The sequence below is a fragment of the Pongo pygmaeus genome, chromosome 1 (genome assembly GCF_028885625.2).
Source record: "Pongo pygmaeus isolate AG05252 chromosome 1, NHGRI_mPonPyg2-v2.0_pri, whole genome shotgun sequence".
Lineage (NCBI taxonomy): Eukaryota > Metazoa > Chordata > Mammalia > Primates > Hominidae > Pongo > Pongo pygmaeus.
In genome coordinates, this window is record NC_072373.2 from 222707007 (window position 1) to 222731152 (window position 24146).

The following is a 24146-nucleotide window of genomic DNA, read 5'->3' on the forward strand; positions in this document are numbered from 1 at the left end:
TCACACCTATAATCCCAGTGCTTTGGGAGGCCAGGGCAGGAGGATCACTTGAAGCCAGGAGTTTGAGACCAGCCTGGGCAACCTAGTGAGACTCCCATCTACAAAAAATTTTAAAATTAACCAGGTGTGGTGAGATGGGGTCTCAACTAATGTTGCCCAAGTTTGTCTTGAATTCCTGGCCTCAGTCCTCCTGCCGTAGCCTCTCAAAGTGCTGGGATTACAGGTGTGAAGCCACTGTGCCTGGCTGACCCTGCTTTGGTTACAGGTACTGAAGCCCTTAAGGTAAAGAAGAACCTTGCTTTTTAATTTCTTGGTAGGAAGTGAATGAATGAACCCATGCTGATAACCCCTCAGCCAGCTCTTCCTAACACTGTGGCCATTAGCTGGTGTGTATGTTGTTACCATGCATACTCATGGAGTTCTTATCACAACAGATAGCCTGCTCAAGCAGTGGGAGGCCACGTCCTGGAAGTATGCTGCATGGCTTTTGATATGAAATGGGAACTTTTGGTCCTCCAATGCCATCTAACCTCACTGTAGCCTTAGGCTTCCACTTGACATTAAAGTGACCGGGAGGGAGTTAAGAGTTCTTAAGCCTCCCCTGCCTCTTTGGGAATACTGGAGTGATTGTGTGTGTGCATGTGTGCATTTGGATTTGGAAGTTAGGCCTCACCATGTGATATAATGCTTCTGGCATTTACATTGATAACTTGGTGCATGGAAACATTGCTTAAGCCGTTTTGGAGTAAGTATTGTAGAGTTTTCAACTACAGGTTGGTTTAACTTTAGGTGATAGATGAACCTGAAAACTTTACTCCACTTTATTTTAGTATTTCTATGGGAAAATGATTTCTAACTTATAGCCATTTAAAGTTACCCCAAAATTTGAGAACTCCTTGTATATTGGGGCCCATGTTTATGCAAAAAAGTTAAAATTTCTCTAGGTTTTACTTTCCAAGTAACTATATTTTGTTGCACATTACAGGAGCAGAAAAATATTTATTGGCCAGAAGCTGTATTCCAAAGACATGTCAAATATTACACATTTTAGCTTTAAACAGTTAAACTTTCTGCCTATCATAATATAGTAGGAAGAAAGACTCATTTTTTTTTTATGATTTAGAAAGGCTTTAGGCTGAGTTTTTCTTATTTTCACAATGGTTTTAATTTTTCTCCATTTCTACTTTGTTTAATATTCTTTCTCATAGTCCCGTCTCCAGTTTATCTTTGTTTTAATTAATTTTACTTTATTAGTAAAATGGTGATATAAAAGTAGTCAAATTACACAGGTGTACAGTGAAGGAGTCATGAAACAGCTGAATAGGTGAAATAAAGTGTGGTGTTTGTAGCCGATTCTCCACGCACATGGACTTGGTTCAGTGCTTCCTCCGCCCTTACCCCTCCAGTTTTGGTTAGCAAAAGCAGTTGAGGGTATTACTAATTATTTGTTTCTCTTTTTCCCAGAGGGAAGTGTAACATCTCCCATTTTTCTGACATATTTGCTGCTAGAGAGTTCAAAGCCCGAGTGGATTCATTTTTCTACATATTAGGATATAACCCTGAGACAAGGTAAGTGAGTCACTTGGGTCCATTCATTGAGAACTCTTTTCCTTTTCTCATTTGTGTGTGTGTGTGTGTGTGTGTGTGTGTGTGTGTAGTTTATGCTTCTGGACATACACTAGTAACATACTTAAAAAAAATGACTCCAGAGTCCTTCAGTAAACTTCTTTGGGAGGAGTTGTAATTAATGTCTTTGACATCTAAAGTGGCTTTTTGTTTGCTCTTTACTTTTATTCAGAAAAAGAAAAATGAGAAAATTTGGGTTGAAAGAAGGTGGAATAAAGGTATACTTTTAGTTGATCTGTATTTTGAATTAAGTATGAAGAATTGGTAGATGATTTCCCTGATTCACATTCTGTCAAGCCTTCCATAATCCCATATTGAAAAAGACTAAGTCATTTTGGAAAGTTTGTTGGTTACTCATTTGTTTTGTTCACTCTTGGTAATAAAACTCCAGGAACACACACTGAAATATCTTTAGTAAGACTACTAGTATAAGTCAGACACATCAAGTTCTCACAACATCTTGGTAAGATCTGTGTAACAGTTTGAATTACTATTTTTATGAAATGAGAAGCAATAGGGTCAGTAATTTAACAATTTTTATGTCTGTCATAGATGCTACTTTAATGTAGCACGTGGAAGAATTTTTATGAGCGTATGTATTCATACTCGCCCTGTATTGATCATGTGACTGCATATTTTATTAAGGATTTTAAAAACAGGATGTTAGCCACTGATCAAGTAATATATGCTCTGGACACCCAAGACATGTTTATACATGTGAAGATTTAGAAGGAAATAAAACATCCGCAGCCAGGCACAGTGGCTCCTGCCTGTAATCCTAGAACCTTAGGAGGCCACAGTGGGAGGATTGCTTGAGTGCTTGAGCTCAGAAGTTTGAGACCAGACTAGCTAGGCAATATGGTGAGACCTCTTCTCTCAAGAAAATATAAAATAAAAATTAACTGGATGTGGTGGGCTACACCTGTGGTCCCAGGTACTCAGGAAGCTGAGGCAGGAGGATTGCTTGAGCCTGGGAAGTCAAGGCTGTAGCGAGCTGCATTGGCACCGCTGCACTCCAGCCTGGGCAACAGAGGGAGACCCTGTCTTTAAAAAAATAATAATAATAAAAAAATAAATAAATAAATAATAAGTAAATAAATAATACTTGGCTCAAAGAAGTTAGCAAAAGAACTACATTAAGTGTAAAGGCAAAATGGGTATCATTTTATTGAGAACATTTTTCTAGAGGACTCTCAGAAACCATATGTAAAACTTAGAATGTTGTTGAGTGGTCAACGTAGGGGTAAAAGGGAACGTATATTTTGTTGTGGTTTTATGAAGCTGCCCACAGCTCTCTTGGGGCTCACGTTAGTGTATCTGTCTGTCTGTCTCCCTCTCTTCCTCTCAATATTAGATGCTAGTTTCTAGACAGCATCAGAAGCTAGATTCTAGATAGTGCTTGATGTATGGATAGTAATATGCTCATCAAAGAGTACCTTTTCTCCTTTAGAAAACTATGATGCTTGGCCAGGTGTAGGTGGGTCACGCCTGTAATCCCAGCACTTCGGAGGCCGAGGCGGGCGGATCATGAGGTCAGGAGTTCAAGACCAGCCTGGCCAACGTGGTGAAACCCCATTTGTACTAAAAATACAAAAATTACTGGGCATGGTGGCACACACCTTTAATCCTAGCTTCTCTGGAGGCTGAGGCAGGAGAATTGCTTTAACCCGGGAGGCGGAGGTTGCAGTAAGCCGAGATTGTGCCACTGCACTTCAGCCTGGGCAACAGAGCAAGACTCCATCTCAAGAAAAAAAGAAAGAAAACTATGATGGTTGAGTTTGTTTGTTTGTTTGTTTGTGTTTTCAAAAGTATGCCATGTTCCAATGATAAGCTGGTCAGTGGTAATATTTCTTAAGCATCGTATATTTTGAAATGTTTATTTTACATATGCATTTGTAGGCTGCCTTCTCATGTCTTCCTGTTGCCCAGGTAAATTGTAAAATGCTTGAACTTGGATTTCTCTATAGATACAAAGGAATTGGATGTTATTTTAGTGATATTTTGCTTATTTAATCACTTGATAGTTTTCCTGTTGCACAAGTTATATTAACTAAAGTAGCTTTTGTCTTTTAAATGTTCAACTCCTAGGTTTGTAACAACTAACCAAAATTATTTTTTACGAATGTTAGTTATACATGTTTTGCTGAATGCTTATTAAAGGTAATATGTAACTTACCTTTGTAAGCCAGGCACTCACACAAGTTCTTTTCTTATTTTTCATTGTGTTTTGCTGACAGTCTTTCAGGGCAATACATCCATCAGGTTTGTTTTAAAATATGGATGCAGTAAGGAACACAGAGACATGATGATAGCAGCACACTTACAGGATCTGCATCCTGAATCACTTCCCTTAGTGACCTTTCTAGTCACCACTGATTTTCTTCTACACTTGCGTTCCCTATGTCCACCTTCTGCTTTGTGTGTTTTAAGTGCTTGAGTAGTGTTGGATGAGTTGAATTGAACAAATACTTAAGTGCCCATTTATAAGTAAACTTTGAGGCAAATCTCAAACTTCTCACAGTTGAAGTGTAAAGGCTGTTGTAGACATTTGCAGCAGTGGAGCCAATGCAGCCTACTGCCTTGGCTTGCTAATGTTATCCTGAACATTTCCTTATATCCCTGAAGTCTGGGGTTAGGGCTATAGTTCCCACAGCTGCTCAAATGATCCAAAAATGCATCTAATTTAACAGAGTGTAGAAAAACTGGCTATGCACAGCCCAGTTCTTAGAATTCCCAGGGTGCATACCCTTGCAGAATTTACCTCTGTTTCTGTCTTCGTTTCAAGTTTGTGAGGGAGGAGGCTGTATGATAAGCTGGTTTCCTATATAGTTTTCCCCCAGTTTTAATGAGTAGGACTAGTAAGTAGTCATCGCTACATAGCGTACTGTATGCTGACTTTTAGTGCCCCGAGTTATTTCAGTAAATATGTAAGTTAATGTGGAAAGGAAATGTCAAAGTTTTTCTGATTGTGTAATGGTCCTGGGAAATACTGCATATAGGAAAGTCCACTGGAAATTTAAGGAATAGTGATTCCATGACTGCAGACTTTCATGACTGTTGTCCCCTTAAATAATGCAGGAACTTTAAAGTGAGCAGTTGAAAGTGAACCTTAAGATGGAACTGTTTATTTCTCAGAGCTAATTTTCCAAAAGTAGTTATATGTTGATTTATGTAATTTTCCATACTTTATTAGCATATTGAACAGCACTGAAAGTTTGGAATTTTTTCACATTTATTTGCATAGATCCTTTTTAAATTTCAGTGTACAGCTTTATTTTTTTCTCTAACCTGGTCATTATATTTCTGAATGTTGTGTCTTGTCAGCGATCTGATTTTTTTTGTTCCTGATGGATTACCTTTTATTGAACTAATAATGTGTGATAGTGGGAAACAGACTGACTGTTCTGTACTCTAGAATTTGTTGCCTTTAACATTTGGGGAGAATGGATTTCTTGGTAATTGGCATGGAATTACTTTGTTATTATTAGGTATAAACTTATATTTCATTCTTTTTAATCTAGAATACTTATTAATACTGATAAAGCATCTATAGTATTATATATCCATACTCTCTTAAATTCTGAAATATGAAAGTTCTGAAAATCTAACAAATTTTATGCCAAGGTTGGTACCAAAATGCATTTGATGGCTGAACCTAACCTGAACTGATAGGAGGCTATTTATATTCTTAATTCAGTTCGCTTTATGTGAGTTTGTATAAGTTTTACTCTAAAAATACTGATATGGTGGAATATGGATTATTACTTGAACACGGCTGGGGTGTTACATGCTGTGGTATATTTGCTGTAGTGCTAAAATAAAAATTCTGAATTCTGGTAAACCTCCCATTGTAAGGATTTTAGATAAGGGATTATGACTGTATTAGTGCTAGCCATGAAATTTAAGTAACAAAACTTATTATTTTGTTTGTTTTGAGACAGGGACACACTCTATTGCCTCAGCTGGAGTGTAGTGGCGTGATCAGGGCTCACCACAGCCTCAACTTACCTGGCTCAGGTGATCCTCCTGCCTCATCCTCCCAAGTAGCTGGGACTGCAGGTGTGCGCCATCATCCCTGGCTCATTTTTTAAATTTTTTGTCTAGTTGAGGTCTCACTATGTTCCCCAGGCTGGTCTCTAAATCCTGGGCTTCAGTGATCCTCCCTCCTCAGCTTCCCAAAGTGTTGGGAGTACAGGTGTGAGCCGCTCCACCCAGCGGGAACAAAACTTAATTGGGCAAAAATTTAGGGGGCATTTTTTTTGCCCAAATAGAATATAAACTACTAAGGGATTGTGAAAAATGAGAGAGCCTTAAATCTAATGTTGACCTGACTTTGAAACCTGAGGTAATTGGGCTTTGCTTTTGGAGTTTGTTTTTGATGTTTCTACACTCAGGGAGCGTTCAGTTTTGCATATGTGAACAAGATTCATCCAGATTTACTTCTGTGGTGAGCATACTCTGCAAGTAATGTCATTGTGTTCTCTGTTTGTTTGAAGGGTCTGATCTAGAGTCCGCCAAGAAACTTAATAAAGTCAATAAATTTCAGCTCAGAGGTCTTCATAAATAAAGCCAGTTAGGAGGCCTTAGGTGCATTTGGCTAAAACACCAGGGTCGATGGTTAAACTAAAATATGAAATAGATTGGTCTTAGCTTGCAAAAAGAGATGAGCATAGGGACGTGGTTATATGCCTCTCTTTACTGTCCTTAGTTGCTTTTTTCATTTGTCTAACACCATCTAGCCATTTAATCTGACTGCTTGATCCTTCCAGCCATCTGGTAAGATCTCTCCTCTTGGATCCGGGTGGCCTGGGTTCTAGTCCCGTGCTGCTACTTAATCCTCGTGTCCGTGGGTAAAGCATGCACTTTCTGGATCAGTAAGATGGAGATGATGAAAGCTACTCTGCAGAAAACTTCTGTAAACTGTCAGATTTTTTGTTTCTTCTTGGGAATTGCAGAAGTAATTATAAATTTTCTTTTAGAGACAAGGTTGAAAAATATCTAACTTTTTTTTTTTTTTTTTTTTTTTAAGATGGAGTCTCGCTCTATCACCAGGCTGGAGTGCAGTGGTGTGATCTCGGCTCACTGCAACCTCTGCCTCCCGGGTTCAAGCAATTCTCCTGCCTTAGCCTCCCAAGTAGCTGGGACTACAGGCACCCGCCACCACTCCTGGCTAATTTTTATATTTTTAGTAGAGAGGGGGTTTCACCATGTTGGCCAGGATGGTCTCGATCTCTTGACCTCGTGATCTGCCCGCCTTAGCCTCCCAAAGTGCTGAGATTACAGGCAGGGGCCACCGTGCCCGGCTAAATTTTTTTTTGTTTTAATCCTGTAAAGTGTTAAATCCAAAAGCAAAGCATAAACTACTTTTCTAGATATCATGATTCTGCCAGGTAGACCGTTAGCCATCTGGTTGATTTGCTGTTTCATTGAGAAATGGATTGGGACTTTTTATAGCAAATGAACCTATCCCCTATAGCAATTAAGTTTTGCTGGATTTTTCGTTGTTTTTTTACCCTATCTTCCCATCTCTCTACTTTCAGCAGTTCAACCATGGGCCAGTGCCTTCTATTTTTTTTTTTTTTTTTTTTTTTTTTTTTAATCTATACTCTGGACCCCTTCGGGCTCTCTACCCTCCTTTCTGGGAAAAGGTCTCCTTTGCTTCCTGTCTGTGAGTTAGGAGGGAAAGGAAGTAATGGTGAATGGAGTTCCAGTAAGAACAAAAGATATGATAATGGCCATTGGAGAAGAAATGGCTTTATCTTCTTGATAATTAAGCATTAATTTTCCCAGGCAGCTGTTCTTTTATTTCCCCTTGCCAAATGAAATGTTCTTTAGGCTCCTGAAGTGCATTTAAGGACAGTGAAGAAGACATATTATTTAAAATATAGCATTTTGTATGGGTGCTATCTCTCACTCTCTAATAATGTCTTATAAAACTAGCAGCGATTTCCTTAGGCTTGGTCTGTGCCGCAGAAACACCGAATTATATTCTTGGTTCTTTTGTGTTTTGCACACTAGTCTTCTCTTGCCAGTAAATGGAAAAACAAGTTGAAGGCTCAGGTCTGATCTCAGATCTTACCTGGGGGAGAATGTCCATGATCACCTGCAGTCTCCTGCAGCCTTTCCGCTTTTTTCCCACCTCTTCTCATCCTTTTCTCCCTTCTCCTCTTCCTCTTCCTAGAGTGTAGTTTTGCAGCGGTGTTGAGGCTTATATGTTACTATCATTATGTTCAGGAGCAGTCATAAACTTGAGGCGTTTGCAGGGACTATACTTTCTCTCTCCTAGACTGACAACTGCAATAATGTTAATAATAGCAAGAGTTAAGAGTTAGTGCGGTAGTTAGAATACTGTGTGCATTTTATTTTGTTTTAAAACAGAATAATTCCTTGTAAGTAGAGTAGAAGACCTTTATTAACCGAATCATTTGGAAGTATGTGTCACCCTGAAGCTCTTTCATACTCCAATATTTTGTGTATTTCCTATGAACATGAGCATTTTCTTACATAACCACAATACAGCCCTCAAAATCAGGAAATTAACAATGAAAATATTATTACCATGGTATTCTCAGGCCCCATTCAAATTTTGCTGGTGTTCCCAATAAAAACCTACAACAGAAGGATCTTGTTTGGCATTATGGATTTAGTTGTCATGTTTGTTTAGTCTCCCTAAACCTGGAACAGTTTTTCAGTTGCTTCTTGGCTTCATGACCTTGGAAGAGAATAGGCCAATTATTTTGTATCCTGTCCCTCAGTTTGCATTATTGTTATTATTTTTTTAAATAGCAATAGAGTCTTGTTATGTTGCCCAGGCTAGAGTGAGGTAGCTATTTGTAGGCACGGTTTAAGTGCACTGCAGCCTAGATTAAGTGATCCTCCCTCCCCCCTCAGTGATCCTCCCGGGCTCAAGTGATCCTCCTGCCTCAGCTTCCCTAGTAGCTGGGACTACTGGTGTATGCCACTGTGCCCAGCTGTCCCTCAGTTTGCATTTATGGTGTTTCCTTATTATTAGAGTTAGATCACGTATCACAGAAATTATGTGTTCTTTTTTTCTGTATCCTGTCAGTATACAATTCTTATTTGTCCAGTTGCTGGTAATGTTCACTTTGATCAGTTGCTGAACGTGGTGTCTGCCAGGTTTTGCCATTGTACAGTGTCTCTTTTTCCCTTTGTAATTAATAACCATTTGGTGGGAGGTTGCTTTGTGACTGTGTAGATCTCATCTTCATCAAACTTTCTATTTATTCATTTATTTAGTGGGATAATGGCCTCCTATTTTATTTAATTGTTTATAGCCTGCTACTGTTGTTGTTCATTTTGAGGTCAGATTGTCTCAGCATTTGGAGAATGATATTTTAAAACCTAGATTTGGTTCTAAGTGTGCTCATTACTTTGTGTTGCTGCTCTCTGGCCTTCTGAGAAACAGAGCTAGGGAGTGCGTGTGTTTGTATCTATCTATCACATATATAATGCACACATTTGCACTTATAGTTGTGTATTTATGTGTGTATATTCATAAGTTCATGTGAAATTCTCCAAGTTCAATCCAGTACTACAGAATTTCTGCTAGTTTATTCCCTTTTCCTTATTCGTAACGTTCTTCTTTAACATTAAGAAACCTTATTTCATTATTTTTAATGTCTTTATTTCTTAATTTTCTGTCACTTTGCTCTGTAACATTGGGACCATTTTTTCCTCAACATAAATCTTTATACTTAAGCAGAAAAGTTAACAATCTAAAACACCTGTATTTCAACTAATTTGAATTTGAGACATTCTAAAATTTACTTTCATTTGAGTAACAGTTCCCTTTTCCACTCACCACAGCTCGTGGTCTTTGTGTAGCTTTTGAAGATGAGCAGCTAGAGCTGGATACAAATTTTTTCCTGTTTGCTTTTATCTGCCATCACATTTGAATTCTCAAAAACATTTACTTGAGGTGGAAAATATTGGAGACGGTTGAGAGTACATGTTGGAAAACACAGCCTACTGAAGTTAAGATAACTTTAATAAAACAGGAGCCTATTTTTCATTTGATCATTTGATTTGATCATTTCAAAAACCCTTTGATCATTTCAAAAAAACCCTTTGTCAGATAACATCTAGGAATGTTATTTGGAGTAGTGGAATAACACATAACAAAACTTTTAACTGCAGAGCTGAGCTCCAAAGAATTAAGAGAAACTGAAAACTAAAGCAGTAAGCTGATCCTTCAGTAGCACATGGTGAGTTTGGATTGAGTTTGTTAGCATTTTCCAACCTAGAGGGGAGTAACAGGGAAACTCATCTGTTTAGGGTTGGAATTCTGGGCCCTTCAGAATATGAGAACTCTAGGATAAGAAGACAATATAAACAGTGGTCTCATGCCGGTAAACCCCTCAAGATACCTGGCAGAAGCATATGTAAAATGTTTTTTGATGGGACACACCCTCATCCAAGATCCCCACAGATAAAATATCCTTGGATGCCAAGCTTACCGTCAAAAATATCGGAAGAAACCATGTACCATTAACTGTGGTCAGATGACACAAACAGCAAGACACACCCAAGAACTTCAAATCCTGGAAGCTTCAGAAAGAGACTGTGTAAAAGGCTTAAATAAAATATCACTTTTATTTCTCTCTCATGTAAGCAGAGTTTGAAAGGAAGCACTCCTAGACTAGGACCTCACAGTCCTCAGGGGTCCACCCCTTACCACCTTGTCTGCCACTGTTCTCTTGTTTCACGGTGGCCATGTAGTGATGGCCATTACATCCAGATTTCTGCCTGGAAGAAAGAGGAAGTAGGTAAAAACTGCATACCTTCTCCCTTTAAAGGCAGTTTTTATAATTTGCGTTGGATAATTTTTTAAATCTCATTAGACCAAAAAGAAAAATAAATCAGGCTGGGTTGGTGGTTCACGCCTGTAATCCCAGCACATCGGGAGGCTGAGGCGGTGGATCACTTGAGGTCAGGAGTTTGAGACCAGCCTGATCAATATGGTGAAACCCTGTCTCTACTAAAAATGCAAAAAAAAAGGGCCAAGGGCGGTGGCTCATGCCTATAATCCCACCACTTTGGGAGGCCAAGGCAGATGGATCACCTGAGGTCAGGAGTTCAAGACCCGTCTGGCCAACATGGGAAACCCCGTCTCTACTACTAATACAAAAATTTAGCTAGGTGTGGTGGCATGCACGTGTAACCCCAGCTACTTGGGAGGCTGAGGCAGGAGAATTGCTTGAACCCAGGAGGCAGAGGTTGCAGTGAGCCGAGATTGTGCCATTGTACTCCAGCCTGGGCAACAAGAGCAAAATTCCGTCTCAAAAAAAAATTAAAAATAATAATATTAGCTAGGCATGGTGGTGCACACCTGTAATCCCAGCTACCTGGGAGGCTGAGGCAGGAGAATCTATTGAACCCTGGAGGTGGAGGTTGCAGTGATCCAAGATTGTGCCATTGCACTCCAGCCTGGGTAACAAGCGAAACTCTGTCTCCCCCCTCCCCAGACCCCCCCCCCCCCCCCAAATAAAAGAGAAAAAGAAAAATGAATCAGACTCATGCTTTACAGGTGAATTCTACCAGTGTTCCAGAGAACAGAGAAAGTTGGTATGGGTCCCCTGAGTCATTTTATGAAGCTAATAAAACCTTTATTATAAAACCAGGTTAAAAAAATGAAATTTATAGGTTCAATCTTATGAACATGAATGTAAAATGTTTAAATGAAATGTTAACAAACGGAGTCTAGCAAGGTAAATATGCATGTCCAAATTTATAGAATATAAGAATGGCTTAATAATTTATCTGTTGGCATATGTTACCTCTTTGACATATAGAAGAAGAAAACATAGACAATCATCTTTTTCTTAATTTTTAATTTTTGTGGATACATAGCGTATGTATGTGGTACATGAGATGTTTTGATACACGCATGCAGTGCATTATAGACACATCATGGTAAAATGGGGTGTCCACCCCCTCAAGCATTTATCCTTTGTGTTAAAAACAATCCAATTATACTATTTTAGTTATTTAAAAATGTACAATTGGATTGTTATTGATTGACTATGGTCACCCTGTTTCACAGTCAAATACTAGACCTTATTCATTCATTCTTTTTTTTGTACCCATGCAATCATCTTAATGTAGAAAAAGCACTTGATAAAATTCAATGTTCTGTAATAATTGGGGACTCTTAGAAAAGGAAAATTAATTGTAGAATGAATTTCCTTAGCCTAACAGAATACTTACCATAAACTTACAGCAAGCACCATAGTTAAAGGCAGAGTGTGGAAACTTTTTCCTCTAAAACCAGAAACAATAGCAGGATTTCAATATCCATTAAGACTTGAAGAAGAAAATATATGAGGGTTGGAAATGAAAAAATGAACATTTATTAATAAAGTATAATTTTCACCACAGGAAATCTGAGAAAACTTGTGAAAAAATTGGTTTTGTTGTTGGTGTTGGTTTTGTTTTGTGTTGTGTTTTTTTTTTTTTTTTTTTTTTTTTGAGGTGGAGTCTCGCTCTGTTGCCCAGGCTGGAGTGCAGTGGTGCAGTCTCGCCTCACTACAGCCTCTGCCTCCCAGGCTCAAGTGATCCTCCCACTTCAGCCTACTGAGTAGCTGGGACTACAGGTGCATGCCACCACGCCTGGCTTATTTTTGTATTTTTAGTAGAAGCTGGGTTTCACCCCATTGGCCAGGCTGGTCTCAAACTCCTGACCTCGGGTCACCCACCCACTTCAGCCTCCCATTATATTTGTGAGCCCTCGAGCCCATCCAAATTGTTAAAGCTAATAGGTAAATCAGCAAGCTTCCTGGATGGATGGATGGATGGATAGATAGATAGATAGATAGATAGAGAACTCAGTTCCATGTCTAGATATGCAGGGGCAACTAGTAAATGAAATTTAAACAAACTGCTTCTGAACACTTCTCTTTTGATGTGAAGTTAGTACTAATTAGAATATCTCTTCCAAACTTTTTCTCTAGAATTTCCTGAGTGTTGCTTTCCCCCCCCCCCCCCCATTTTGGCTTTAAAATTTCTTGTTAATGAACACAGCATTGTAGACATTTGTTGTTTCTGGGAAGTAGGAAATTCTTTAAGATAAAACTTAGGCAATTTTCATGTTACAGCTTTTAGTTAACTTTGATAGACGTACATAATCTACTCACTACAAATTAAGTATTGTAGTGGACAAAGTGGTTTTTTTTTAATTTTAGAAAAAATTGATTTGAATTGTGTATTTTTCTCTCCCACTCAGCTCTCATTTAATCTATTCAGAAGTGCTAATCCTTCAACTGTTGTTCACTTGGGATTAATAGGAGGAGAGAAGGATGTCTAGGATCCAGAGATTATAGATGTACATGGGGATCACAGGACTTCTGGGAAGGCCTTGGCAGTTGGCGACAGATGGAAATATGAGGGCGCTAGGTTGCAGATTGTGTGTACATCCCTGCAGGCTGGCAAACGATGGGCTAGAAAATGTGGTGGCAGGAGTGAGGTCCAGGTGGGTAGTCAGCATCAGTACGCAGGCAGCCCCTGTTCAAGCAAACTAGGAGAGAAAACAAGGCCCCTATCTGGGATGCCCTTAAGCACTGAGTAGAGTACCAGGGTGAACTCAGTGTAAAGTCTTGGAAACAGAGCCCCATTTCTAAAATTGGAATTTGTGGTTGAATGTGACCTAGTGGCTAACCTAATTATGGAACTACTCAGTTTCAAGACTCCTTGAGATTCTCTGACTAGGAGGAGGAGGAGGAGGAGGAGGAGGAGGACTGATCCTATATTCTTGAGATTGGAGTGAGTTTGGAGCTGGGTGTTAATTGACTTCCGTTTGTGGGTGAGAGCACCATGACCGCAGGCAGGGAGGCAGGTCATTCATTGCCCCTCGTGTCAGCTCTCCAGATGCCATGAGAACTGATGGTTGTGGCCGGGCGTGGTGGCTCATGCCTGTAATCCCAGCAGTTTGGGAGGCCGAGGCGGGAGGATCACGAGGTCAGGAGATCGAGACCATCGTGGCTAACACGGTGTGAAACCCCATCTCTACTAAAAAAAAAAATACAAAAATTTAGTTGGGTGTGGTGGCAGGCACCTGTAGTCCCAGCTACTCGGGAGGCTGAGGCAGGAGAATGGCGTGAACCTGGGATGCGGAGCTTGCAGTGAGCTGAGATTACTGCACTCCAGCCTGTGCAACAGAGCGAGACTCCGTCTCAAAAACAAAAAAAAAGGGAGAACTGATGGTTGTGGAGGCTGGTGGAGATATTTTTTGTTTGTTTAATGTATTTAAAATTTTTCTGTTTGGAATTTTATATTCATAATTCAAAGAGGAGTTATGAGACTAGTACAGGAAAGAACCTCCATATATCTTTTACTCAATTCACTAGTTGTTAGTATTTTGCCATATTTGCTTTATATTTATTTTATTACCTTTTAAACTTTATTATAGATTTGCTTTATTATAGGTTGAGCATCTCTAATCTGAAAATTCAAAATCTAAAATGCTCCAAAATCCAGAATGGTTTGAGCACTGAAGTGATGCCACAGGTGGAAAATTCCACTCCTGACCTCCTGTGACAGATCACAATCAAAACCCAGTCAAAACCTTGTTTCATGCACAAAATTATTAGAAATATACAGTTTATGAGATAACCTCTATCTCTTTTTTTGCTATATTGCTCTCTGTGTTACCATCTTTGCTTTCTGACTCTCTCTGTGGTACAGGTTGAATCTGTCCCTTACCTGAAACGCTTGGGATTAGAAGAGTGTTTTGGATTTCATGTTTTGGTGCGGGAGGGGGAATTTTGGAATATTTGCTTATTCTGTATCCTTAATCCAAAAATCTAAAATGTTCCAGTATTTCCTTTGAGCATCATGTTGGTGCTCAGAAAGTTGCAGATTTTGGAACATTTTTGATTTGGGATTTTGGGATTAGGATTACTCAACCTGTATTTTCCTTTTCTGAACAATTTGGGAATGAAATACAGACATCACACCCTTTCCCCTGAATACTTTAGTGTGTATTCCCAAGAACAAGAAAATTATCTTACATAACTGTGGTATGATTATCAAAATCTGAAAAGGTAACATTAATAGAATACGATATAGTCCAATATAGTTCATATTCAGATTTTGCCAGTTTTTTCAACAACGGCCTTCATAGTAATTTTCCCCATGATCATGAGCCTCATTTAATTGTTGTGTCTCTTTAATATCCCTTGTCTCTCTGTTTTCATGACATGTTTCCTCGCCTTTTTTAAAGGTTTTTTATGACATCGACCTTTTTGAAGAGTTAGAAGCCAGTTTTGTCAAGTGTTCTTCAGTTTGAGTTTGTCTGACATTTCCCCACGATTAGATCTAGCTTATGTAATTTTGGCCAGCCATACTATATGAGTGATACTGTGCACTTTCCACTGCTTCAGATAGAGTTTTTTGAGGTAAAAAATAGGAGAGTTTGGTGGTTCCAATAAAGATGATTTAGGTAGTGTCCTTGTCCCTGAAGGACTTAGAATCTAATAAGAGAGGTGCAGTTCCCCAGAGAGGTGCAGTGAGAGGATTCTGGGGGCTCCTGCATTTCCGAGCTGCTGCCGGGAAGGAAGTGTCTTCAGAGTGGAGCTGGCTGGCATGGTGGTAGTGTGGGTGACTTTTCCACAGGAGAGAGTGTGAAAGAGAGGAGATCTGGGGTGTGACCGCTGGAGTATGCTGCCCCTCAGGGGTGACAAGAGAAAGGGCTGTCTGTCTCGGTGGCATGGCATGTGAAGCCGACTGTGAGATGCCAGCTCCAGGAAAGACAATGAAGAGGATGTCCACAAAGGCTGGCGCCACCACTGGAATCCATTATTACAGGGGAAGGCCATTGGATTTTGGTAACTCAGGGCATCTAATGAGACCAAAATTAGAATCCACATTTCTTAACTTGCTGTTACAATAACCGTTTTTATAGTGTGCTCTATGTAACAGTTTCATGGGTTTTCAGAGACTGATGAATTTATTACATATTATTTTGTGTCGATTTCTTCAAGTAAACATTTTCCATATGAAAAGGTTAGGTAGTGTTTTTTTTTTAAGATATACGCTTTTGGGAGGAAATACTTTGCTGCTCATATTCATATTATTTGGCCGCTAGGTTCTAATTCCATTGCTTTTGTGTTTAGAAAGTATTTTTCTCTAGACTGTTTGTAGTAACAGCAGTTTTGGGAATATGTTGTCTCACATACCAATAAGGGAAAATGTTCTTCCAGCCTGTAGATACTTGTTTCATGTGTTAGGTCAAAGGAAAACATGTTTAAGTGTACTTGGCATTTCTTGTATTTTCTAAATTACATTATCAGCAGGATAAGAGTTTATTGAATCATAGTTTCAGAATTTAGTTTATTTCATAGCATAAACGGGAGTGCTATGGCAATGGAATTGATTCTGCATTTACTGTAGGAATCTTGAGGACACTGTCTGTTCTTTTCAACAGGCTTTAATTTCCTGACATTCCATTACATTTCTGGGAAACAGAATTGGCACTGCCCTTTCCTGCCCTATCTTGTCCTTTATAATTTTGGTGAAGGTTCATGGTCTTCCATTTCTTTTTCTTTTTGTAACTGATTAATAATCTATAGAATCACCTCTTAGTTTGTAAGTGGAAACTAAACCTGCACATCCAAAGCTAGGATTTCTTATATGGATCTGCCTTAGTATTTTGAATCAGGACCTCAAATGAGATTTTTGGATGTTCATGTGTTTGTGGCATGATGTTGAATCTTGAACCTTCCTACCTTTCTAATTGTTAGAATTAGATTCTTCAAGCTAGACTTGATTGGGCTAGTATTACTTTAGGAAATGTTTTAATTTATTATTTGGGGAATGTTTTATTATTTTTAGTTTCTTATCTAAGGAAGATTAAGCTGTTTGCAGAAAATACAGCTTTCTTTAGCTACCCTGCTCACAATACCATCTACACTGTGTCTGTACCTGTGTGACAAGGCCAAGCACTCCATAATTTTACCCTGATTGTTTGGTCTTTTTCAAAATGTTTAGAGTTTCAAAAAGAAATTTGTGAAGTTGCTTCTCTTAAGTAGCTACTACTATGTTTTTAAATGTGTTGCAGTATTTCTGTTAGTTGATCTTGTGTGTAGCCATTCATATCTGTCTTTTGATTCTACTTCTTGGTGATCTTGCTTTTTAAAATCACCATTTACCTTTAAAAAAAAAAAAAAAAGACAAAACTTGCTGTTGTCTTGACAGAGCAGAGAGCATTTAACTGAAGCTCCTCTGTGGCTTGGCTTGCTGAGTTCCTGACAGAGCGGGGCATTTAACTGAAGCCTCTCCATGGCTGGGCTTGCTCAGTTCCCTGCTGTTGGCTGTCTTAGATCCCCTTTCTAAGGCCCCAGTTCCCTGCACACTAGCTTGGTGTGCAGGGAGAAGCTGCAGAGTCTGTTGGCTGGGCTTTATTTACGGAAACAGCAGGGTTGAGATTGATTGCGTCGTCGAGAGACAGTGTGTGGATGAGGGAGGGTCACAGCACATGCTCAGTCCTGTCAGTGTGAGGGGAAGTTTCTGCGTTCTGCGTGAAGGCTTAGGTCATAGCACAAGCTCAGTGAAAGCTCTATGAGGTCTCTGAGACTGCATGTGCCTCCATTTTGAGTTGTTAGTGTAGAAAAGGGCAGAGTTTTAGCAGAAAGTAAAGGTTCAGGAATCCAGCTAGACTCACCAGAGCCCGTGTTAGTCATGGATGATCCATTCAGCCCCTGCAGGTAGGCTATCCTCCCCTGGCCTCACCGAAACAGTGATGGGTTTTGCTGCTCTTTCTCACTTCTGAAGGTGTTGATGAATCATTTCATCATTCATAGTGCATGTTCCTGAGAGCCTTTAATTCAGCCCTGGCTGGCCCTGTAGGTGGTATTGTGAAGCGTAAAATCAGAACTAAGAATGGGGACTACCGGAGAGGCATTCAGCAGACGTAGGATGTGAAGCTTTGTGGGTCCCTCTCTGTCCCTGTCCTCTTCCCCTTTCCCTTACCTCTTCGGCTCTTAGTATAATCTTAACCTGAGTCGTGCTGGGTGTGTGTTGCCAAGCTTGTTTGCCTTCAAGACCTACAGAGCAAGCCTGCAGGCCTCCCCCTTGCCTTGTGGCTAGTATGGAATGCCTGGGCCGGAGAGCAGCTCTGTTTGGATGTTTTAGGAAGGATGGTAGGTAGGCAGCTATTGGTTGCTTTGAAGGTGGGTGGAACCTTGTTTTGATTGAGAGCCTGTTTGCCAGAGCAAATTATAATTGTTGTGATCTTTTTCTGAAGTCTGACATATGCAGGAAACAGTTGTGAATTATGATTGCAACAATATCATCTTAAAATGGATTTTTTAAAAATGAAAGGTTATGTCACATCAGTTTTTACTTAGTCTCTTGCCTTCAAAAGGAAGTAGACTCATCTTCCTTTTAGAGCTTATGGAAAATTCTTTGGCAATTAAAAAAAGTATGCATTGACTTTTGTGTTAGAAATTGAAGTTTAGGTATTTTGTTTATTTTTGTATCTGTTTAAGAATCGGATAGCATTTTTTGCATATGTTTATGTTGTCATGTGACTTGGAATTCTGTTCTCTTAAATGGAGTAAAAAGAGTAGTTGGTGCTGAGAAGGCAATCATTGACAAGGCCTCATTTCGTACCCACTGCTTGATAGCCAGACACTAGTTTCTTCTACCCAGGGGAAGTTGTGCTTTTGGGGTGTCCTGTTGCAGAGCAGGTTCAGACAGATGGCTTTCACCATGGTTTATTTAGGGGGCCAGTCAGAATAAGATTTAGGACAAATTGAATTCTTACCCAAGCAGATATTAAATGAAGTTTTTGAATTATACTATTTGCTCCTTTTTGTTTCCACTCCTCCTTTTTCTTCTGATAAAGGTTAGAAAAAATTGGAATGCCACCTAAATTTTGTGCATTTGTGAGGATGGAAGAAAGCATACAATATAGAAGAATGTGCAACTGAAAAACCCTCATAGGAAGGAGAAGAAATTTACCATGCATTGATACAAGGAGAAATTCCTTGTGTAAGCTCAGTGGTGTAGTGTGAATTTGGAGCGTTGCATGGTCAACTCTTTCCAGGGGGGCCCTTGATTTTAGTGGAAAGTTTTTAGGAAGGCTAATGTTGGTGAATTCTAGTCACTGAATATATTACTGAAGTATAATCTGTATTCTTACAGATTGAATTTTGGGATTGCAACTAAGGAGATGAATTGTAGAAGGATAATTTAGGGTGTGCGTTTATTATTTTTGTGATCAGTTTTTTCACCCATGTGAGGGCTTTCTTCCCATTGTCACCGTATTTATTTGGGCATTGCACTGGGGAGTTTTGGGGAGGTACCCCATACCATATAATGTTGCTTCTGGAACTTGCCTTATTTTACTCTGTTTAAAAGCACCATTGCTCTTCCTTCCTGCTTCTTTCTTTTAATAAAAGTATCCCTTCAGTAGACGAGAGGAACTGGACACTGACTGCACCACTTTCTGTCATGCACTTGTGAGATCTGGGCAAGACTCACATTTCAGGCTCAAGGAACAAACTCATTGTTTGAGTCAGGAGAATATTGCCTTTCTGTTCTAGATCTTTACCTCTTCTGAAACTTTCTTTACAGTTAACAAATAAAAATGTGAACAGGAAGCTGTGCTCACAGCCGAATCAGCTCTGGATCAGGTTCCTGCCACTGGTGTGGCTGGCTTGTGTGAGCCTAGTACAAATCTGCATTTATGGAGCTTGGATGCTGCCATCTATTTGATGGTGAAGACTTGTGGTTACTGACTGTGATCTGTGGAAATTCTGTTAAGAGTCGAATTTGTCTATGTTTCAAATCCAATAAAGTAACTCATTAGAGTTACTTCTTGTGTATTTCTTCTATATTATCCTGTCTTGAAAAAATATTTTTTGGAATGCTAAAGGCTTGCTTCAGGGCTTCTGTGCTTGTCTGGTGGAGGAGGTGAGGGAACAGCACATGGGAAGTTACTCTAATGGTTGATGAAGTCTTTGGTCTGTGTAGCTTGAACATGGAAAAGATGCTAGTTTGTTTCATTTTGGCTTTTGGTTCTGCTTCTGTTGCACTTGAGAATATCAGAAATGTTGGGAATACAGCAAGTAGATGTTTCAAAAAAATAGAAAAGTTCACAAAGTTATTATATTATTAGTTGTTCTTATCATTGTAATAGAATCTTGAATTCAAATCTGAGGGAGCCTCACATTTAAAGTGTTCCTCTGTCAACATAAGTTTTGCAGTCTGTCTTTGGTTGAAAGCTAGAATGAACTTGATTGTGTTTAATTGACATGTCACTTTCTTTTTCTTTTTGAGATAGGTTCTCATGCTGTCACCCAGGCTGGATGGAGTGCAGTGGTGTGATCTCAGCTCACTGCAGCCTCGACCTCCCTGGGGACCTCCCTGGGCTAAGGTGATTCTCCTGCCTCAGCCTCCCACATAGCTGGGACTACAGGTGGGCACCACCACACCTGGCTAATTTTTTGTATTTTCTGTAGAGAAGGGATTTCACCTTGTTGCCCAGGTTGGTCTTAAACTTCTGGCTTCAAGCAATCCATGCTGCCTTGGCCTCCCAAAGTGCCAGGATTACAGGCCACCGTGCCTGGCCTGACACTTCATTCTTTTTTTTTTTTTTTTTTTTTTTTTTTTGAGACGGAGTCTCGCTCTTATTGCCCAGGCTGGAGTATGATGGTGTGATCTCAGCTCACTGCAACCTCCGCCTCCTGGGTTCAAGCGATTCGCCTGCCTCAGCCTCCTGAGTAGCTAGGATTACAAGTATCTGCCACCATGCCTGGCTAATTTTTGTATTTTTTAGTAGAGACGGAGTTTCACCATATTGGCCAGGCTGGTCTCAAACTCCTGACCTCAGGTGATCTGCCCGCCTCAGCCTCCCAAAGTGCTGGGATTATAGGTGTGAGCCGCCCTGCCCGGCTGACACTTCATTCTTAATCTGCTTTTCAGTTCTTCCTTGACTCTTGGCTACTGTGTTAATTTATGAATTAGAAGACTCTAATATATCTAAGACCAGATGTCTGTGATTCTCTAGTTGTTCTTTTTTCCTGATTCTTTTCCTTCTGAATTTGTTTTCTTTTCCATTTTACTTTGTGTATTCATTTATTCAACATATTCATACCAAAGACCCATTTGCCAGGTACTTTTTGTTACTGAACTGAGTTGTCTTCCACCAGAAAACCATGTATTCTGAGACTGTAAGATAGATGTCTGACAGGATGAGAGAGAAGGTAGAAAATAATAGCTAAAGGAATATTTTAGGTGGTGTGTACATTCACGAGTCTTCTCCTAAATAAGCACAGATAATTAGTTATCATCTCTTCTGAGCAGTTTCTGATGTGGGCATGCCTGTAATCCCACCACTGTGGGTGATAAAGCATGAGTCTGATTTATTTTTCTTTTTGGTCTAATGAGACTCATGCTTGAATGTACTTTTAAAACAATTCTGAAAGATAACTAATCTCATATTGTATACTCTATGATACTTTGAGTCTAAGGTAAAACACTTCATCTTAATTCAACTGGAAACATTAGAGATTATTTCTATCAAACTTCTTTGAGCTACACATTTATTTGTGATGATTTGATTATTTTCCCTATTGGACATCAAGCTTTTGGGGCAGGGGCCAAGTCTATTCTTATAGTCTCCATTTCTAGTAGAGTACCTGGCAAATGGGTCTTTGGTATGAATATGTTGAATAAATGAATACGTCATCTATGGTAAGAGGAAAGGCTAGATTTGGAGCCAGGTAGTATGGTTCAGATTCCACCTAATAAGTGACATTGGGCAAGCGGTGACATTCGACAGGTTCCTTCCCTCCTCTGAGCTTCATTTTTCTCATGGGTAATCTGGAAATAAATATTTCTTATAGTTTTTGTAAAGATTAGATGAAAACAACTTGAAAGTGCTTGGCACATAGTTGCTTAGTACATTATTGTTTTTAATTCACAGGTCAGATGTACAGTCTTAAGCTCATGTAGATATGATTATCTCAGCAACAACATATATTTTTAAAATTTTTAATTAAAAAAAATAGGCATGCAGGTCTCACTTTGTTGCCTGGGTTGGTCTCGAACTCCTGGCCTCAAACTATCTTCCTGTCTTGGCCTCCCAAAGTGGTAGGATTATAGGCATGAGCCACTGTGCCTGGCCAGCATCTTTTTATTTTTATTTTAAATAGCCCGTTCAACTAAGACAATGCTAGGGATTGTTTTAGGAATTACACTAATTATTAACCACCAGTATGTTTAATAACTATTTACTGATCCACTTTCTTCTTACTCTCTTTGAGTGTTTATGTTTTTCTTTATACGTCTCGGAGTTTTTTTTTTTTTAAAGAAGCTCTACTTCCATAATTTATAATATTGGGTGTGTTCAGCATTAAACATTTCCTGCCGGCTTTCTCACTTACACACACTAGGTGCATGTGTGTGTGTTAGTTATTGCCTGTTTGTGTTCTCTTCCTTCTGTATTCATACCACTGCAGCGAGGAGGAATAAGGCAATTGTAATGTTTTTTTATAACATTCCCCTGAGGGGACAAAGAAACCTTTTAGACGTGTTGTAGACATGCTTGCTTGGTCCAAAGTCCTTTTATTTTCCGGGGGTGCTTCATTCAGCTTTGTTATACAGTTTGATTTCAATATGCAGAAAGCTAGCACCATCTTGGGTCAGGAGAGCAGCTTAATCTACAGTGACTGCTGCTTTGTAAGTGGGTTTCGGTCATAGTGGGTTTTTTGTTTTTGTTTTTGTTTTTTTAAAGTTTTTTGGCTGAAGCTCCGTGTGTGTGCAGGCAGCTTTGTTAGGCCACAGGCCATTACAGTAAAGTTCCCTAGGAGCCTGTGGTGGAATGTTGTTTTATGACGTTGCCAGATACACGGTAGGTTACCACATAATGGAGGAGAGAGAGAAGGCAGATAAGAAATTTAGACAACGGAGCAAAGTCACTGTAGCACTTTGAAACTGGATCTTTCTCACCCGTTAAATTTTTTGACCAGTTTTTTTCCTGACATTACTCATACATTATTGTGTGTGGAGGCCATATTTACTGCGTCTTACCAGCATGGAAATTCTTATTATTCTTCAGGCAATGCCAAATTTCTAGTTCTGGACCCTGAATTATATTTAGGAGGACCCTGTGGGAGAGCTGCCTGTGTGGCCTGGAGTCTTCTTCAGTAATTAACTCAGTGTGATCCCTTAAAAGAGCACTTTTCTTTCCTTAGGCCTTGATTTCTTCTATTAAGCTAGAAGATTGGATCAGGGACCTCTCAGGAACTTTCCACAGAGAAAATTTAGAATTTTATGATTTTGGATTTTGGACAAGTTCTTGTGTTGGCCTTTGTATTTATTTGTGTGTGAACATGGAAGTGGTAACTTTAAGTTGACTAAATCTCTTTGTTTTTTCATTTGTATTTGTTTTTAGTTTTATTTTTGATTGAATAATGAATTTTGTTCCTGTTAGGCAGTTTAATCAAATCTACTTTTAAGTGAATTTTGCTTGGAGGGCTGGCTTTCTGTCACGGTGACTTCACTATCTGAGTTTTGCAGCAGAGCCATTACTTACTGTCTGTGGCTAAGCAGTAGTTGAGTTAGAATATTGGAGTCATTTATTTATTAAAAATGTATCTAATGAGAGCCAGTGAGTTCTGCATTATGGTGACCAAAACCAGTCTTAGTTCTTACCCGCATGTACTTCCAGTCTAGAGGGCAAGACAGCCATTCAAAGAAATAACTACACAAAATAAACATAAAATCCTGACTGTGATATGGGCAGAAGGAGAGGTAAGTGGTACTTCGGGAACTCATAATAGCCGGATTAGCTTCCATTCTCACTTATTGCCAGTATATAGAGTTTAATAATATTAATGACCCCTAAGCAATAGGTACTGTGTCTAGTTCTTTCCATAAATCGTCTTTTATTTTTATAACAACCTTGCATAGTAACATTATCAACTTCATATTATAGATGAGGAAACTAAGGAATTAGTGTCCTCAAAATCACACTTAGAGCTAACAAAACTTGGGTACTGAAACTTATTTTTTTATTTTTAAAATTTTATTGGCGACAGGGTCTTGCTCTGTTGCCCAGGCTGGAGTGCGGTGGTGTGATCATAGCTCACTGCAGCCTCAAAACTCCTGGGCTCAAGTGATCCTGTTGTGTCAGCCTCCCAGCTAGCTGGGACTGCAGGTGCATTTTACCATGCTTGGCTAATTTTTAATTTTTATTGTTTTTGTTGTTTGGTTGGTTGGGTTTTGTGTTTGTTTGTTTGCAGAGACTAGGTCTTGCTATGTTGCCTAGGCTGGTTCTGAACTCCTGGGCTCAAGGGACCCACCCTTGAGCCACCCAAAGTGCTGGGATTACACACATGAGCCACCACGCCTGGCCTGATACTAAAATTTTAATTCAGGTCATTTAATTCTGAAGACCATGCTCGTTCCCTGCTTTTGAACATCTAGACTCAGGTGTGGGTATGACAGTGTCATGGGAGATCCTAATAGGAAGTACAATGATGTTTCTTTTAATGTTT

At 39.4% G+C, this 24146-nt stretch overlaps 1 protein-coding gene across 12 annotated transcripts in view; it reads left to right on the plus strand.

The window, feature by feature from the left end:
• The window catches only part of RERE (arginine-glutamic acid dipeptide repeats), a 466306-nt gene that overhangs the window by 278743 nt on the left and 163417 nt on the right, over nucleotides 1–24146 (plus strand). For 10 of the 12 annotated variants that reach the window (XM_063668254.1, XM_054440862.2, XM_063668280.1 and 7 more), the window contains one exon: nucleotides 1465–1569. In XM_063668254.1, the coding sequence (XP_063524324.1) occupies nucleotides 1465–1569 (105 nt within the window). Of the gene's footprint in view, nucleotides 1–1464; nucleotides 1570–17032; nucleotides 17346–24146 lie in introns of those variants that run through there. The other 2 variants (XM_054440916.2, XM_063668307.1) reach the window with 2 other exon arrangements.